The 18,151-nt window shown below is 46.2% G+C and overlaps 1 protein-coding gene across 1 annotated transcript in view; it reads right to left on the reverse strand.

The window, feature by feature from the left end:
* Window positions 1-17,321, reverse strand: part of PPP1R14C (protein phosphatase 1 regulatory inhibitor subunit 14C) — an 83,616-nt gene extending 66,295 nt beyond the window's left edge. The window contains exon 1 of the mRNA XM_027604008.2: window positions 16,533-17,321. Coding sequence (XP_027459809.1) covers window positions 16,533-16,844 — 312 coding nt within the window. The 5' untranslated portion in view covers window positions 16,845-17,321. The remainder of the gene's footprint in view (window positions 1-16,532) is intronic.
* Between the last annotated feature and the right edge of the window lie 830 nt (window positions 17,322-18,151).

The following is an 18,151-nucleotide window of genomic DNA, read 5'->3' on the forward strand; positions in this document are numbered from 1 at the left end:
AAATGAAAATGGGAGTATTGTGAGCAAGACGGGAAGGCCCAACCCAACGTTAAAACACACTCAGCAGAATCTATAACAGACCCACACAAACGAGGTCTCCTGATTTTGACTATAGTGCATTGGGGAGAGAATGATCTCCAACGAATGGTACAGGGTCAACTGGAGGGGTAAAAAAATGAATCTTGATCCCTACCTTACACCATAAAAATCAATTTCAGATAGATTACAGATCTAAATATAAAACGTAAAACAGTGTAGCATCCAAAAAATAACATCTTCGTGACCTTGGAGCAAAGATTTCTCAAACAGGATACAAAGTTCCCTGACTATAAAGCAAAAAACTGGTAAATTGAACAATATTAATATTAAGAACTTCTATTCATCAAAAGACACGTAACATTACAAGAGTGAAAAAGGTAGCTCACAGGTGGGAGAAAATACTCAAACAACACATATTTCTGACCAAGGACTGATACCTAGGATGTATAAATATTAGTAGCCAGGATACATAAAAATCAGTAAGACAGACAACCTGACTCAATGTTTTACTTTTTAGTGGCAAAAGATTTGAACAGGTACTGCACAAAGAGAATCCCCAAAGTATCGATAAGCATATGAAAAGGGGCTGAACTTTCTAAGTCCTCAGGTAAATGCAAACTAAAACCACAAGGTGATGGCATACTTAAGAGTGAAAATGAAAAAGAGAAAGCACCAAGTGTTGGCAAGGATGTGAAACAACTGGCTTCTTCCTATACTGCAGTGGGAATGTAAGTCAGTATAATTACTCTTGGCTGCCATATACAATCATCTGGAAATATGCAGCAAAGCCGAACATATGCACACCCGCTAAGCCAGGAATCTCACCACGTTGCATATAACCCGGCAGAAATGCAGACATATGTTCACCAAAAGACATGTGCGGTAATGTTCACAGCACCTCGATTCAGAATAGTCCCAAACTGGAAACCTCTCAAATGCCCATCAAAGCCTTCTAGAACAGATGAAAAAGAAGTGTGATGTACTCACACGTGGAATACTGGATGGCAACTAAAATGAGCAAACCCGAGTGGCACGTGCTTCCAGGGCCTTTGCACCGCTGAGGTCATATCTCATTATGTAGATCCAGGTTCACGTGTGACAACTTGCCCAGAGAGGACCTTCCTTGGTCCCACCAAACAGGCCACAGGCATTCACCCTTTATCCCAGTGGCCTGTTCTATTTCTTTCACAGCACCTCTCCCAAGCTGAACCCACTTTGGTTTGCTCATTGTACTTGTGTTTAGAGCACAGGGACTTGGCTTCTTTGGGTCACTGCAGGATCCCTGGCACCTGGACCCTCAGCATCTAAAACCACGTCTGGCATATTTACTCAACTGATTTGAAGCTTATATCCACATAAGAGCCTGCCTGCAAACGTTTATATCAGGTTTATTTATAATTGCCCCAAACCTGAAGCAACCAAGATGTCCTCCAACAGCCGGATGGACAAATAAACTGTGGTACATTTATACAATGGGATATTATTCAGTTATAAAAAGAGCTGAGCTACCAAGTCACAAAAAGACATAGATGAATATTAAATGCCTATGGCTAAATGAAAGAAGCCAGTCTGAAAAGGCTACATACAATCTGGTTCCAATTCTATGCCATTCCAGAAAAGGCAAAACTATGGCAATGAAACAAGAACAGTGGTTCTCAGGGGCCTGGGGAGAAATGGAAAGAGTTGAATGGATGACTCACAGGAGATTTTTTTTTAAGGTGATGATATTATTCTATGTGATATCGTGAGAGTATACATGACACTCTGCATTTGTCAAACCCACAGAACTTTACAGCACAAAGAGTAAGCCTTTTGTATGCACATTAAAAAAAAAATCATTTAGGAGATTGGGGGACCCCAAGGGATGCAGAAGGTGACAAAGCAATCTGACTACATTACAAATGTAGGAAGCAACCTCACTGAAGGCAGGGGAAATAACTGGAAATGAGTGGAGTCTATAAGATCAAGTGCAACAGAAAATGCACATGGACCTGCACTCTCCTTGATCATGCTGTTTCTGTACCCAAAAAGATAAGGACACCCTGATTTCCCAAAGTGTTATCAGCACTTAGTTGGCAAAGGTAAAGAATCGAAAATATGAACAAAATTGCTAGCTTATTTTTTCCTTAATTATTTGCAATTAAAAATAAAAACCTCCTGGCTGCCTCAAACGACGAGAAGGCAAAGCCCCAGGAAAGCTGCTCTTGACATCATAAAGCCCTGTGACAGGAGAGCTGGTGTCCTTGAAGGCAGGGAGCCCTTTCCTTACTGGTGACAACAGGCATATCTGCGCCCACCTCTTTTTTAAAATAACCTTAGATTTCTCACATAAGAGGAGTGCGTTCATTGGACAAAATGTAAGCAAAATAAGAATCACCCATAATGACACTAAAAACACTGTTAATATTTATTACACATCTTTGCAGCCCTTTTCCTAGGCACATATGAAAGACACCCTAGGAAAAATATTCTTATCCAGAATGAATGTTATATGATAATAGATATATTATCACTTAACTCACATGCAATAATTCTCTTGAACTGAAAAGGTAATTCTCTTGAAGCAGCCCAACAAAATTTTTCATTCTGAGACACTGGCAAGGTTATTCCATATTCATAAAACCTGGTGTGTGACCAAAATTTTCAAACCCTCAAAAAAAAAATTCAAAATAAAAACTCCAAAAGCCTCTGTTCTCGTTTTAGCCAAAGAATATACTCTACCTTGAATATTTGTAGCAACAAGGATGAATCGATCATGGCATAAAAAAGCAAATATCATGGGCTTTTCCTGGGATGATTTTTTAACATTATTAATCCTCAAAACATCCCTGAGAGGGCTATATCATTTAAAAGGGAAATTTAAAGGAAACCAAGGATGACAACTCATAACCACACTGTGAATAAAGGCAGGTGCAGGGATCCTGCCTCATCCTTCTGGGCAGACCAAGCCTACTCCTTATAATGCGATGCCCCGCACAAGGCCAGGCATTAAGCATTTGTTTATTTTTTTTAGGATTTTATTTATTTATTTGACAGAGAGAGAGACAGCGAGAGAGGGAACACAAGCAGGGGGAGTTGGGAGAGGGAGAAGCAGGCTCCTTGCTGAGCAGGAAGACCGATGCGGGGCTCGATCTCAGGACCCTGGGATCATGACCCGAGCCTAAGGCAGCAGCCGCTTAACCAACTGAACCACCCAGGCCAGGCATTAAGCATTTAAAAGGAACCCAAGGTCTAAACCAATAAGGGATCTCTGAAATGAGACAACTTATTTCCTACCACCAGCAGGAAGCTGTATCTAGGAACTTTTCCGTTTGTTGTGATTTTGTAAAGTGGGGCCAGAGGGAAAAAGACAGCCTGAATTCCTTGAGAAGGCTGTTCCATGCCTTGCCCACCAGACCTGCTCAGCGCCCCCCGCCTCGCACCTGCAGAGGTGGGGTGGGCCAGTGGCTTCATCAGAATGGCTGACTTGACAATCTACGCTTCACTCAATGTTTTATATATTCTCTGTATTCTCATTCTTTGCCCTCCTTCACTGTCTTAAACTGCTTTATGCGAGGCAGTTCACAGTAAGGTGTCAATGATAAACAGACCAGTTCCGCATTTTCTTCTTCTTTAGAGCAATGAGTTAACTCAAACTTGGGATGTTTCACATATAAAATGCAGCCCACTCTCCCTCTCTGAAGTTTAACATGCAAATATCCTAGAGGTTTGAGAAATGACTGGCAGTTAAACGCTTTTAAAATCTCAGGCTACTTTAGATGATGTCCTATTTACCTAAATACACACGTTTTTATTTAAACATCCATCCATATAAACTGCTTCTGGCTGAAGATTACTGAATGCTGAACCAGCTGGGGTTTGATGAAGAAATGGAATATTCTCACTTAACAAAAGGCACTTGTCTACCAGAGATAGTACATGTTATTTTTTTTTTTTTAGTTGTAATATTTGTAGGCTCTTTTCATTATGGCAAGCATAATCATGTTTAGCACCAAATCAATGACTCATTTTCTCTTGACTTGTCAGAGAGCTGCCACACCCCATCACCAACAGAAGAAAAACCAGTTGACTAATTAGAATTGTTATGTCGAGTATTGGCTCATAAAGAACTAAACGGAAAAATCATCTTTACCGATCTGAAATCTCAACACCTTACCTATCTGGCTTGAAACAAATTTGATTCTTTTAACATTTGCAGAAATGAACGGAGCATCTACATCTGTTGTACTACTGACATATAAAATATAAAAGATATTAACAGATGATTCAACAGGCAGCTCAGGACAAAAATATCCTTTAGCAGAAGCAAAAGAAGTTGTTACGGCATTTGTACATTTTATTTAGAAGCATCATTTCTTTACTTCTATCATGTGACAGGTAATAGCTGATGCTTTCAAACAGGTAGGATAAAATACCCACTCTGCAACCAGTGTTTTATTTAAAGTGCGTTTCTAACTTTTCACCTCAAAACTCCATCTATGTGGACAGCTGGAGAGTGTAAGGGTTCCAATATTAACTGTCCGGGCAGACTTGACAATCCAAGAAATAAGTAGTACACTTCCTAGGATATATACTTGAGTGCTGATGGATTTGAATTTTTCTAAAGAAACCGCTGAATCCTGTTGATGGTTCATCTAATAAATTGCAAACATAGAATGGAATCCTGTAAACTGTTCAACTAAGATGAAGCATATTTGAAAATCTATCAAATAATTAAGCAGAAGAGCTTTGCCCGGTGTATGGGGCAAACATTCTAGAATAGCTGGAAATAACAGGGTGAGGGAGGTGAGCCACATGGTCACTGTTTCCAATTTCCTGCTGGCAATTTAAACTCGGGCATGGGACTAAGCCTCTCTCAGCCTCAGTTCTGTTGTTTTCATTTTTTTTTAAGATTTAATTTATTTATTTGAAAGAGAGAGAGAAAGAGAGAGCACAAGGGGGAGGAGGGGCAGAGGGACAAACAGACTCCCCGCGGAGCACGGGGGTGGAGGCAGGGCTCGACCCCAGGACCTTGAGATCATGCCCTGAGCCCGAGTCAGACGCTTAACTGACTGAGCTACGCAGGTGCCCTTAAGCCTCTGTTCTGTTGTTTTAAAAATGAGGTAGCTACTGGGGTGCGTGGGTGGCTCAGTCGGGTAAGCGTCTGACTCTTGATTTCGGCTCAGGTCATAATCTCAGGATTGTGGAATTGAGCATGCCCTCGGAGGGGAGTTTGCTTGAGGTTCTCTCTCTCCCTCTGACCCTCCCCTCCGTGTGCATGCTCTCTCTCTCTCTCTTTCAAATAAATAAATCTTTTTTAAGAATGAGGTAGCTACTTCTATCACAGAGTCTTTGTGTGAATTGAATGGGATTATCTGATGGTGCTTTATGGATTCTATCATCATACAAAATAAACAAATATTATTAAGACCAAAAAATTCTGCTCTCCACTTCCCACAAGAAGTGTCCACGAAAAATCTTAATTTATTTTTTCTATCATGTCATGCTCATTCTAAAACGAACTATAAAGTGACACTCTAGGAAGAAATTCCCCGGTGAAAATTAATTTGTTTATACAGATTTATTCAGCCTCTTATTTAGGCTATTGTGTACCCTTCAACTTTTAAAAATTTTATTTCCTAAAGCTGCTACTATTCTCCCTCTCAGATGCTCATTTTATATCTCAACACAAGTTAAAAATAAATACCACTATTAGTCAATTATGAGCTGCCAAGGTAAAGGACAAATAATAGGAACAGGAAAAGCCCCCCAACAGACAATATTCTAAGTTATACATTGAAAATTTTTAAGTCAAATACGCCAGCTCTTCTTAAAGGTTAACCCAATTAAATTTTTCTTTAAAAGGCGGGTAGGGTACCTATGATATCTGCAGCGTCAAGATTTCAAATTTAACTTAGAAGTCAATAGTAGGACGTGCCAGAGGAGGGAAAGAGGGTGTCTTTAAAGGCTTCCCAATCTGATTCTTCCCAACCAAGCCATGTCACACAAGAGATCATGCCAAGGGAAGAATGGATACACTCTCACTTTAGCTCCTGGAATTAGCTCTGCAATTCGACGATCCTCTGGTGAACCAGCCTAATGCTTGTCTCAGGTTTGCCTTAAGAGAGAAAGACGCTTCGATTACCGCTTCAAATACCACCCTCTCTTTAATAAATCCCATTTTCTGCAGTGTAGGGCACCTTTATCATAGAAGCTCTAAAGGGTAGAGCTTAAAAACCCTAAACCAGCCTCATTTTTTCAGGTAAAGAAAGAAAACCTGAAAACAGAAGTCCATCATGAATATGACTTGCCAAGGTCATCAAGCTAATTAAGCAGCAGCCCAACTAGATCAAGTCCCGCAGGCCAGGGTCCTTCCCATAATACCCTGGGAACAATGGACATGCTTTGATTCCATAGATTTCATAGATGCCAACAAGGACCCGGAGCCCACAAATAACATATCCTGCCCTGGTTCATTGATTCCTGAAGTTCGGCCGGCTAGTAAGAGATTACTTTCTCTTACTTACAACCTTACTTCCTATTAAAATGAAAGATAATTAAAGGGTGTTTAGTCATTTACATTATAAAGTGAACGAATTTATCATATCCTTCCCTGAAAACAGGCTTTGAGTAAAGGGAGAAGCACAGAGCCACTATGCAGTAAATAAACATACTGGATACACTAAGACAACTGGGAACTGGACATAGTCTCTGCCCTCAAAGGGCTTTCAGTCATATGGACACCTCCCTTCTTCTCCTGTAACAGAAAGGGTTTCTTTCTTCTTCTTTTCCTCTTACCCAATTTTCAAGGATGAAGGCTTCCTATTCCCCTTTCCGCATCTTTGCAAATATCTGTTGGAACGAATGAACCAATCAATCAATCAACACTCCCAAGTTACTTCCTGCCCTAAGGATTCTTCAAAAAAGGAAAAGCCCTTCTTTGAGGAAGGAAAGGAAGGAAGGAAAGGAAGGAAGGAAAAGCCTTTCCTCGACCATAAAGTCATGTGTTAGAGACGAATCCGCACCCTGGTCTCTCCTTTTTTCTAAGGTTTTACACCGTGAAACAGATTTCTCGAGCCCCAGTCCTGACTCAGAAAAAGCTCGTGAGACTTTACTGGCCCAAACTTTGAAGCAGAGGCAGGAATTTTGGCTCACATTCCCTGTCCTATTAAGACTTGTGTGAGCCCGTTGCTCTGAATCTTATCTGCTGATGGAAAAGCACTCACCCCTTCTTTGCCCAGCAAGCACAGCTACTCTCAGAGAAATGAACAATGACTGTGCAAATAAAATAGGATTCTTGTACATACTGAAAAATTAAAATTAGAGAGAAGAATGGCAGTAACCTGTGATTACTTCCTTGGAAAACTCTCATCCCCCTACCTCTGTGCTTTATTCCATTGCCACTTCCTTTCTGTTCACAGGTTCAAAAGACAGCACAGATATAATTCACAAGCAGGGGAGAGAACCGAAACTTTGAGTCAACAATGAAAAAGTAGACTTATAGCCCAGGCAGAGCCGAATTACATTAGTGCAGTTAATTTGGGGTGTGTCTTTCTGAAACGCACAGTTCCAGAAGATGGTCTAGAGGGCCAGTTTTGGTCACACTCACTTGGCGGCCAGGTGCTGGACACCTCAGGGCACCCTGGTGTGTGAGAGACACCGGGGCTGCAGGGGCCACAAGACCCTGCCCTCACGAAGCTGCGAGACAGGATTACACAAAGTGTTCCAAGAAAGGGGTGAGTAAGCACAAGCCAGTAGAGGCCTGTCAGCCAGCCTGCCAGGGAGGATGCGTCAGAGAAGCTTCCTAGAGGAGATATCCCAATGGTGAGCCTGAAGAACAGGTAACAGGTGGACAACTAAGCTAGGAGAGGTAGGGAGAGATGGTCTGGCAGAGAGAGAAGCAAGCTTGAAGGGGTCCTGTCTGCCCTGCATTCAGGGGTGAGCGACAGGGGCAAGAGACGGGGCTACACAGGCGGGCAGGGCGAGCCCCTGAGCCCCGGCTGCAGCCTAAGGTCTCATGCTTTGTCAGGAAGGCTGTGGGAAATAAAAGGATCCAGCCTGGATTTCAGAAAACACTTTGAATCACCACAGCGAGGGGCAGGTGGAGGGGAGAGCTCAGAGGCGGAGGTCCCAGCCCAGGAACCTGAGACATGTATCTGTTCCTGACTCTGCCATTGAGAGGGACGTGGCCTCTGACCGGGGCCTGTTGCTCAAGCTCCCCGTACCTCAGTTTCTTGCAGAGTTACTGCAAGGTTGGGGTATGCAGTAGGAACTCAGTAAATTGAGCTGCTGGGCAGCATTGCGGCTACGTGCCTCTGGGGTCAGCATGACCTGAGACAGGGACAGGTCACAGCTACTCTGGTCTCGGTTTCTTCCGCTACAAAATGAAGAAATGAAGAGAACACCACCCCCCCCCCAAAGTTATTGTAAAGTTTGACTGTGGGAGACAAAACGTACAAGTCCCCTGGCCCTCCGCGGGGAGCTGCATTAGTGGCAAAGCAGAGGGCTGCTGCTGGCGGCCCTACCAGGACTCGGGGCAGTGGTAACTGCAGAGAACTGAGATGGAAGCGTCAATCAGTGAGAAGTGTTAAGGCGTCGCACGAATGCGGTGGCAGCGAGAAGTCAAGGCACCAGTTGCAGAGCCGTGAGGAGTGAGTGTCGACAAGGCTCCGAGACTGCCAGGTGTTGACGTGGAGAGCAGAGGCAAGAGAGGGGATGCCAGCAGTATCTCGGGCCGGGACATCCGTGGATCACAGCACCTGCCATTCACTCCCAAGGGGAGGGGGGAAGAGGAGGTCTGCAGAGGAAGGTAAACTCCATTTGCAGGCCAGTTAACCACGAGGCTCCCATGGAGCATCTAAGTGGAGTTATCCATTTCAAAACTCTCTGAATATGTCTGGTCCTCAGAAAACAGATCTGGGCTAAAAATACAGATTGAAGAGTTGTCAGCATATGGCCAGCAACTGAAGCCACAGGAATATTCGTATCACCCAGAAAGAACGTGCGAGAGCGGGAGGCGAGGGGGGGGGGAGGGGTGGACAACAAGACAGAAAGCAGAGCAGGGGCCCAAAGACAGACCCTGCCCAACATCAGATCAAAGAGATGGGCAGAGAAAGAAAACCCACAGAAGGGGGCTGGAAGAGTAGCTAGAGAAGCGTGGGAGACCCGGAGGGGCTGCCTCAGGAGCCAAAGGCTTCCCCGGGGTGTGGCCAAGGGCGTCTAACGCGGCAGGAGGGCCCAGGCAAATACAGCCTCACACAGTCCCCCTGGATTGAGAAACAGCAAGGTCCTCGGGGCAGCTGTGGTGGATAAACAGTGTCTGGAGAAAGATCCAGAAAAATAGATAGTAAGAGTGGCAACCAGAGGGGATCCAGGACTGAGGAAGGGAAGCGTTTTTCGTGGCCGGTGATGGTTGCTGTTTCTATCAGGGAGCCCCACTGCCAACCCACCCAAGGCAGGAGGACGATGAAGGGAAGAGGCCCCCGGACAGGCGGCCGCACTGGCTGGCGCAGCAGGAGGCCAAGGACTGGGCTGCAGGGAAGGAAAGAGCATGGGACAGTTGCCTTGAAAAGACAGGGGACGGATTGAAATTCAAGCCATGAAATAGCCAAATACGGCCTGGGGAGACTAGGGAGTAAACCGCAAAATGAGATCATGCGCAAGGTGCACGCGCCACATGGGAAGAAACAATGCAGATTTTGCTCTTCCCTCATCTGGAAAGAGAGACTCCTCCTCCGAGAGCTGTCAAGGAGGCAAGGTGCAGCCAGGTGCAGCCAGGTCGTTTCAGAGCTGGGAGAAAAGCACAAGACCCTGGAAGCAAAAGCGTGCAGCCAGGTGCAGCCAGGTCGTTTCAGAGCTGGGAGAAAAACACAAGACCCTGGAAGCAAAAGCGTGAGTCCGAGGCGAGAATGCAGGCAGAACTAGTATGTCAGGGGCACAGCAGAAGCAGAGGAAAAGAGAGTGGGCGGGAGACACCAGGAACATCAGATTCTCAAAAGAATTCTCTCGATCTAAGCTGAAAAATCAAGGCACTGCAACCACGATTTGTAAACACCTGTTTGGAGCAAATAAGCCAAAGAAGGTAGGTGTACTTTTCAACAACACTGAAATAAAACAGTAATAATGCGAGAGTGGGATATGGATTATGGTAACAAAACCATAAATCTGGTTTTTTTTTCCTAGCTATGACTCTAATAAAGAAACGCCACCAACTCACTCAATGCTAAAGCACGTCTTCTGATGACTGACTCTTTTTCATTCATTCAAATAAATGCCTAATGGTTGAAGAACTGTGCTCTCCCACACTAGGACATACACAAAGAAAATTAACGCAGATTGACGTCTAATTTCTCCATACATACATGAAAACCCACAGGAACTTCCAGAAAAAGGAAGATTCTAGGGAAAAGGGGAATGATATAGAGACGATTTGCCCACGTTCAAGTTCAAACACATACCGACATCCCTGACCTCAAAGTATCCACTCAACTTCTCCAAATTCTACCACCAAATAGATGCGAATGCCTTGTTTTCTCTTCCTTCCTGTCCTCTGCCCACATCACAGAGAATCAGCGATAGTTAGTGGCTGGTTGTGGTTCAAGGTACAACAGTGACTGTGTACCTACTGCATTCGAGATGCTATGTTCCATGTCTTTCCCATTCGGTCCTCACGACAATCCTGCAAAGAGGCCAGGGTGATCCCCTTAAATATAAGGGAAGGTGAGGCTCAGAGAGGTTACGGAAATTGCCTACACTCTCACGACTCCTGAATGCTGGGGCCAGGAGGTGACTTCAGGTTCTTCTAGCCGCAGAACACTTACTCTCTTAACCACCACCTCCACTCCGAATTTCCCTAACTACTATTCCAAAGGGAAACGTGTGAAGTACTTTTCTTCCCTTGGCAACTGAGAATTTTGATTCGTAGACTTCTAACATGTTTAAGTTATTCCTTAATATTTTACAGACTGAGTTTATGGAGGTTTGGAAAAAAAAGCAGTTTTTTTAAAAAGCCTATTCATTCTCCAATACCCAAACACATGGAGATTCACCAAATGATCCACAAACCAAGTTCCAAGCAATACCTTCTACCTTCTGGCTCAGGTACTAAGAAAGTGGCAAAACAGGGAAATGTGATGTTGTTAGAGTGGGAATCTATATACAAAACAAGGACCTGAACTTAAAACTAGAAGCCTGATCCAGGTATAAGAACAACTCCCCGGTGGTGGTATTTCCCCCTACAGGCATGATCAGCCAACTCAGAAGCTCCAACAGCCACTTCTGGGGAGTACACAACCCACACAAGTTCACGGAGGGTGCCTGGTGCTGTCCTGCCTCAAGAAGCAGTCGGTGCAAGGGGGAAGGTGCATCGGAATTCCTGGACACGGCCCTGCACTGCCACATTTCAGCTGCGGGCCCTGGGGCAACTTTCTGGCATCTCCGTGACTCAGTTTCTATACCGACAAAATGAAGAATATCGGAAATTGTTACTAGGACTACACGAATCATACCTGATGCATAGAGAGCATTTAATAAACACCAGCTAATTCTATCACATATGTTTAGGCTTTTCCCTTTCTGGAGGAGTATTTTTTTTTTTTAAGATTTATTTATTTATTCTAGACAGACAGAGAGGGGGGAAGGGCGGAGGGAGAGAGAGAATCTCAGACCCCCCGCTGAGCGCCAAGCCCAACTCGGGGCTTGATCTCGCAACCCTGAGATCATGACCTGAACTGAAATCAAGAGTCAAACGCTTAACTGACTGAGCCACCGAGGTGCCCCTGGAGGAGTATTTTTTAAACTGCATGCCACCGTCCAAAAATGTTATGGAATCTATTTATTTTTTTAATTAATTAACTTTTTTAGAGAGAGAAAGAGGGGCAGAGGGAGAGGGAGTGAGAGAATCTTAAGCAGGCTCCACGCCCAGTCTGCACTGGGCCAGATGTGGGGCTCACTCTCACGACCCTGAGATCATGACCTGAGCCAAAATCAAGAGTCGGACACTTAACTGACTGAGCCACCCAGGGCCCCCTGAAATCAATTTAGAGGGTCACAACCAGCAATTCTGGAAAAGGAAATAGAACATTGTATTTAAACATTAATAAAGTCATATTTTACACTACCCTTGTCATTTTTTTCTCTAGCACACATGGTAATATTAAGTGGTGCTTTCTGAATCTATGTGTCTTTCATACATCCATGTGTCCGTGTGTCAGGCAGCAATCTAAAGGGTATTTCTTTCTAGGGTCACCATCAAAACATTTGGAAAAACACTGATTTACAGAAGGAGCAATGACAGGGAGTCAGGGAGGATGCAAAGGTATAACATACCAGAAACCACGTTTTAAAATGCAGACAGCTGGGGCACCTGGGTGGCTCAGTCAGTTAAGCATCTGCCTTCGGCTCAGGTCATGATCCCGTGGTCCTGGGATGGAGCCCCACATCAGGCTTCTTGCTCACTGGGGAGCCTGCTTCTCCCTTTCCCTCTGCCTGCCGCTCCCCCTGCTTGTGTTCGTTCTCTCTCTCTCTCTCTCTCTCTCTGTCAAACAAATAAATAAAATCTTTAAAAAATAATAAAAATAATAAAATGCAGACAGCTGCAGCAAAGGGAAAGCCTAACTGGACCCCCAGGGTAACCCAGGAAATGCCTTCAGCGCACAAGTCTGTTTACGGCGAGGCTGCTAGAGGCATTTCAATAATCTGAGGTTAACAACAGGCTTTTATTTCCAAAGCAAATCACATTGCAAAACTGGAAGTACAGATGTTATCTTGATACTGGGCAAGATGAGAAAAAATGATATGATTTATCCAGTAAGCCATCTTGCAGTACTTGTCAAAGGAGACTCGATGCCAGATTTCAAACACTCTTAAAAGCTGTCTGGATCTGGATGAGATATGAAAATGTCTCAAAACAGAAATTCTTAAATGAGGATACAGATCCATCCTAATAGTTCCATTATAACCAAATCCCTAGCTGAAAATTTAACTATCTGTACAAGAAGATGAAATGGAAAATAACTATAAACATAACTAAGCATTTTAGAATTTATAAAAAACACTTATCTCTATACCAAAAGGCTGTTTGATGTGGCGTGCAGCGATACTGCCCTTAGACTGGGACAGAAGAGCCATGGGTCCTGGGCCCTAATCCTCCCACACCCATCTTCCTGCAGAGCTCCTAGGACCAGCTGGACCCACCTACCTGGAACTGCTGTCCCTCTGTCTGGTTTTAGGCTCTGCTGCAGATCCCCAGAGTTTCCTGATCCAATACCAAGCCATTTCCAGGGCATGAACAGGCTCCTCCCAGATCTGTCCTCCCAAGCGGGCCTTTGCCACTGGTCTGAGCCAAAGGTCTGATGAAGGGTAGACAGAGTAGACAGAGATTGGGTATGCGAGTGGACACAATGCTCTTCACCAGGTGAGACTATACTGTGGGTGGGAAGAAAAGAAAGCAGGCACGAGGCCAGGGGATTCTCCAGCTGCATTCCAGCTGTGAGCTCTGAGAAGTCTGAGAAGTCCCAAAATTCAAACCTAGCCTTCCAGGCCACTATGGAGATATCATTGTCAAGGGAGGTGGACAGAATAAATTTTATATCATGCTCATTTCAAATGCATTATTTTTAAATATTTAGACCTATGCTGTGAGGGCCTCCATCTGTTCTCTTGCATGGGCCCCTGCAAACTTAAGAGGCAGGGCCTGGTGATTAGCACGTGGGCTCAGAGCCACACGACTACGGTTCATACTCCCATCCCCATGCCCTGCCCTTCACCAGCTCTGCGAGCTTGGGAAAGCCTCTTACTCTGGGTCTCAGTTTCTTCATCTGTAAAACAGACAACAGCAACCTCTTCATAGGGCTGTTGTAAAGACTAAATCAATTAGTCTTATTAGCTTATTAGCACTCCACAGAGGCTGTCTTCAGATTATTCTCCATACAAAATTGGCCACTGCAAACTTCAAGACAAGACCGCAGCCAGGAAGTTATTCTGTGTATTTCTTCTTTCCCACTCCTAATTTTAAATATCATGCTTTATGCCTCTCCAAAAGATCACTATTTTCTATTCCGAAAAGGACACGTCATCCAACTGCTGACTGGCCTGATGTAAGTTCTTCTGAAATTAAATATGTGTTCATTATCTCCCCCAATTTGGCAGAAAGCTCAGGCCCCCGGCCAGTTTGAAGTTTGGCAAATTCGCTTTTTGTGTCAATTGCATGCAGTAAAAATTTGACAACATTACCAATTTTAAGTGTAAAAGGAACATTCCCTACCCTCTACATTCATGAGATTCAGAGCGATTAGTCCTTCTCAATTAAGAAAGCAGGAGCTGACATACTTGAAGCCATCAGCAAGGAAAGGCTACAGAGAAGCTACAGAGAAGCTAAGCTAAAAATAGAGCCCCACCAGTGGAGAAATAGATGGAAGAAAACAATTCTTTATATGCCTATTTATGAGTCCACATGCTTTTTGTCATTAAAGGAAGGTGTATCATCAGCTTGGTAATTACAAACTGCCAACAACCTTCTCAATGACCAATATTCCTTAAACCTAAAATGACAGAGCAAACAACTGAAAGAGAAACACTTGCCACATTGTAATGACATGCTGGCCGCATAAAGCCCTCTCTCAAATCTCTAGTTTGCTGTACGCCAGAAGGTCTAAAATAGAAGAGATGTACCAGGACAAGATTCAAGGTGATGTTTACCCTTTAAAATATGTATCTAACCTACATGTTCAATACAGTGAACATCCAATCCACCATTTTCCCCAATTATTCTGAAGAATTTTTAAATTTTTTGATTTGCCAACCTGGTAAGAGGCCAGAACTCTCTAGTTTCCCCAACTACACCTAATTAGCCTCCCATAAAAGGAGCACTGCTAAAGCACTCTGCATTTCAGCAGTTTTTCTATTAAATCTTCTCCAAATCCAAAATGGAGTATAAAGGTCAGTATGAAATAAATGAAAATTAATTGGATTCTACAGAGGCAACATTGAGCACATCCATCCACCCAACGGTAATCCCATCTAAATCAAATACAGTGTTTCTTGAAAGAGTTTTGCCAACTTCCTTCAAAAGAAAGAAAAAGAAAGAAAGAAAGAAAGAAAGAAAGAAAGAAAGAAAGAAAGAAAGAAAGAAAGAAAGAAAGAAAGAGAAAGAAAGAAAGAAATCCCAGGAACACTTCCTATGTTGGCCAGTTTTTATTTATGCAATTAAAATGGCTTTTTTTGTAAGAGCCAGGCTGGGGAAACAATATATTTTTACAAGCTTATTAGTCATATAGTCAAGCTTCATTATATCCTAATCATTCATCAGTAGTCCCTAATGAGGATGCTGTTGCCTCCTACCATGAGAATGTTAAGGAAAGGATGTGTTCACAATAGGCCATAAAATGTGTGAAAAACACAATACCCCAAACCAGGAGAAAAGCCAATGAGTTCATCTGGCTTTCATTTTTGCTGAACAGCGCTAACAGCTGTATGGACACAAACCTGCTTTAACTTAGAAGCCCAATCCTTAATTATTAATCCCCTCCATTCTCCCACCCTTCCCAAACTCCACGCCCTTAAGAGAAGTACAATACTTCATTCAGAATCGCTGTTATTAAAGACTCTCATGGGGAATCATTTTGGCTTCAGTCATTTTTCTAGCAGACGTTTGTTACAGCTTATTCTAAATATTTCTCCTAACATCAAGCATCTACGCGTCCGTCGGAGTTGTGTATGAACCTTAGCCCCTGAACCCGTAGGAAGTCACAGGGGTCGCCGCGGAGGGGAAGCTGGTGGATTCGGGGCATCCCGCACACCACCCGCAGAGCTACCTTCCTTCCACCAGGCACCCTTCCAGGTTGCCAAAGGCTCTCACTCTGCGCCCATCAACGGGAGTAACCGAGCTCAACCAGGGGGGGGAAAAAAAGCTGCTTCAACAAAGCCCAACGTGTGCAGCTTGGGTAAATGCAAGGATGAATTATGGGGACGCGCGTCGGGGCTGGCTGCAAAAGGGAAAGCGTTCATCTCATGATTTTGATGTAGAATTTCAGGAATCGAGGGGTCCTCTGGGATCCCCAGAACCTCTCCTCTCCGTTAAGCAGCTTTCAGGTCCCTTCCCTGTTCCCCCTCCACAGAAATCGGGATTGCCAGGATCTCAGCAGTGAGTACTGTTCTTGATGGGTTAGGCGCAGCTGGGGTGAGCCCTCTGAGGGTAGCTGCAGCTGGAGCCTAGAGGCGCCCCGGGCCCCGAGAAAAGCAAGGTGCTTAGCAAAACCCAACGCTCCCCACTGCCAACAAGGGGGCCCGCAACTCTGCGGGCACCCGGCATCTGGACCCAGGCAGGGGCGTCCCAACGGTGGCGCCCCGGCGCCAGAAGGCACCCCGGAGAGAGAACGCCCTGCGCCTCGCTCCCAGCGCTGGGTCCCCAGGAGACAGGGCGGTGCGCACCCGAGAGCTGGAGCCCCGGAGAATTCCGGTGTGGGCACAGCGTGGCGAGGGAGGCCCCCGACCCCCCTGGCCCCCCGCTCAGGTACCTCGCATCCGTACAGCTGACCCAGCTGCTCTACGATCCACTCCTCCAGCACCAGCCGCTTCCGAAGCTCCTTGCGATCGTATTTCACTGTCACTTTTCCCTGCTGGTGGCGCCGCTGCTGCTGCTGAACCTGCCCCGCCGTGGCCACCGTGGCCACCGTGGCCACGGGCGCCGAGTCCTCACGGGAGGAGCCTGAGCCACTGCTCGAGCCCGGGCTGCCGCCGGCGCCGCCCCGGGGGCTCTGGAAGAAAACCCGCGCGCCGCTGCCGCCGGCCCCACCGGCCGCCTCGCTGCTGCCCGTCGCCACCGACATGTCCCCGCGCGCGCCGGAGCCCGAGTGCGGCCCGGAGGAGGGGCGGGCGGAGCGCGCCCGGCGCCGCTAGCACCTCCGGCGGGGCAGCGGCATGCGAGGGGCTCGGCCGCACCTGCTCCGCGCGCCGCGCACGCCCGGCAGCCCCGCTCGTGGGGAGGTCGGGAGGAGCCGCGGCGACACCGAGGAGGACGGGCGGGGGAGGGCGGGGAAGAGGGAGGGGCGGGGACCGCGGCCTTAAAGACGCCGCCGAGGACCCTCTCGGTCCCGCCAGGGGAGGCGGATCTGGCGCCTGGCTGACACAGGGCCCGGGGCGTGGGAGTTGCGCGCGGAGGCGGGAATGTGTGCGCGTGGGCACGCGCGGCCGCCTGTGCGTAGACACCGGAGAGAACCGGCTTGGGTCTGGTGCCAGAGATGGTCCTCCGCGCGGGTGACCGTGGCCTCTCCTCCCGGAGACGCGGAATTGCGCCTTTCGCCCCCAGCAGTGCCCGAGCGCACGAACCCGCCGCCTCCAGAGGCCTGGCTCCCCCCCCCGCCCCCCCCCCCCCCGGCCCCGGCGCTGCCCCCGGGGAGGGAGGACCGCCCGGAGAGGGACGCGGGGAGGGACCGCGTCGCAGGTTCCTCCTGAAGGTTTTCTTTGCCCTCCCGCCTCTTCGGATGGCGGGGAAGCGTCTCCCCCCTCCTGTCCCCACCCTCCAGCTCCAGAGACATTCCTTTTCATGCCACTTCCTCTCTCAGATTGTGAGAAAGATTGACGAGGCGATGTTTGTGCAATCAGACAGTCAAAGCGCCTGAGAAATTCTCTTCAGACCAGTTTTTCTCTCCTTACAAAGTGTGTTTATTCGTAGGCAGAGCATTCATATATCTTTGTATCTAAAGGGCTGCCGGCTTGATCTATCGCTTGGCTAAGAGGCTGGGGACATCCAGACAGCAAACATTTCTCTAAAGGAGTCAGTGCTGTTTACTGGGCTTACATTTCTAGTATTGCATTCCCTGGCTAGCCAGCTTTCCTCTCTCTCAATACCACTGCCAAGCTACCTCTTTTTACCGGGGAAAGCAATTGCACTAATTCTATTACCGGGGAAAGCAATTGCACTAATTCTACTCTAAAAACATCAGGCAGCCAAGTAGAGTTACAAATGAATGAGCTTATTATAAAGGTTTAAGGCAAAGAGATGGGGAGGGAAATTATAAACAGAAAACTGCATGTGGATGTATGTAAAATCATAGGGAGACACTACTATGTGTCTCTTGCACCTAACATTACATTTCTGTTCAGGCAACTGAAAGAAACCACAAAGATGCTCCAA

The sequence above is a fragment of the Zalophus californianus genome, chromosome 7 (assembly GCF_009762305.2).
Source record: "Zalophus californianus isolate mZalCal1 chromosome 7, mZalCal1.pri.v2, whole genome shotgun sequence".
Lineage (NCBI taxonomy): Eukaryota > Metazoa > Chordata > Mammalia > Carnivora > Otariidae > Zalophus > Zalophus californianus.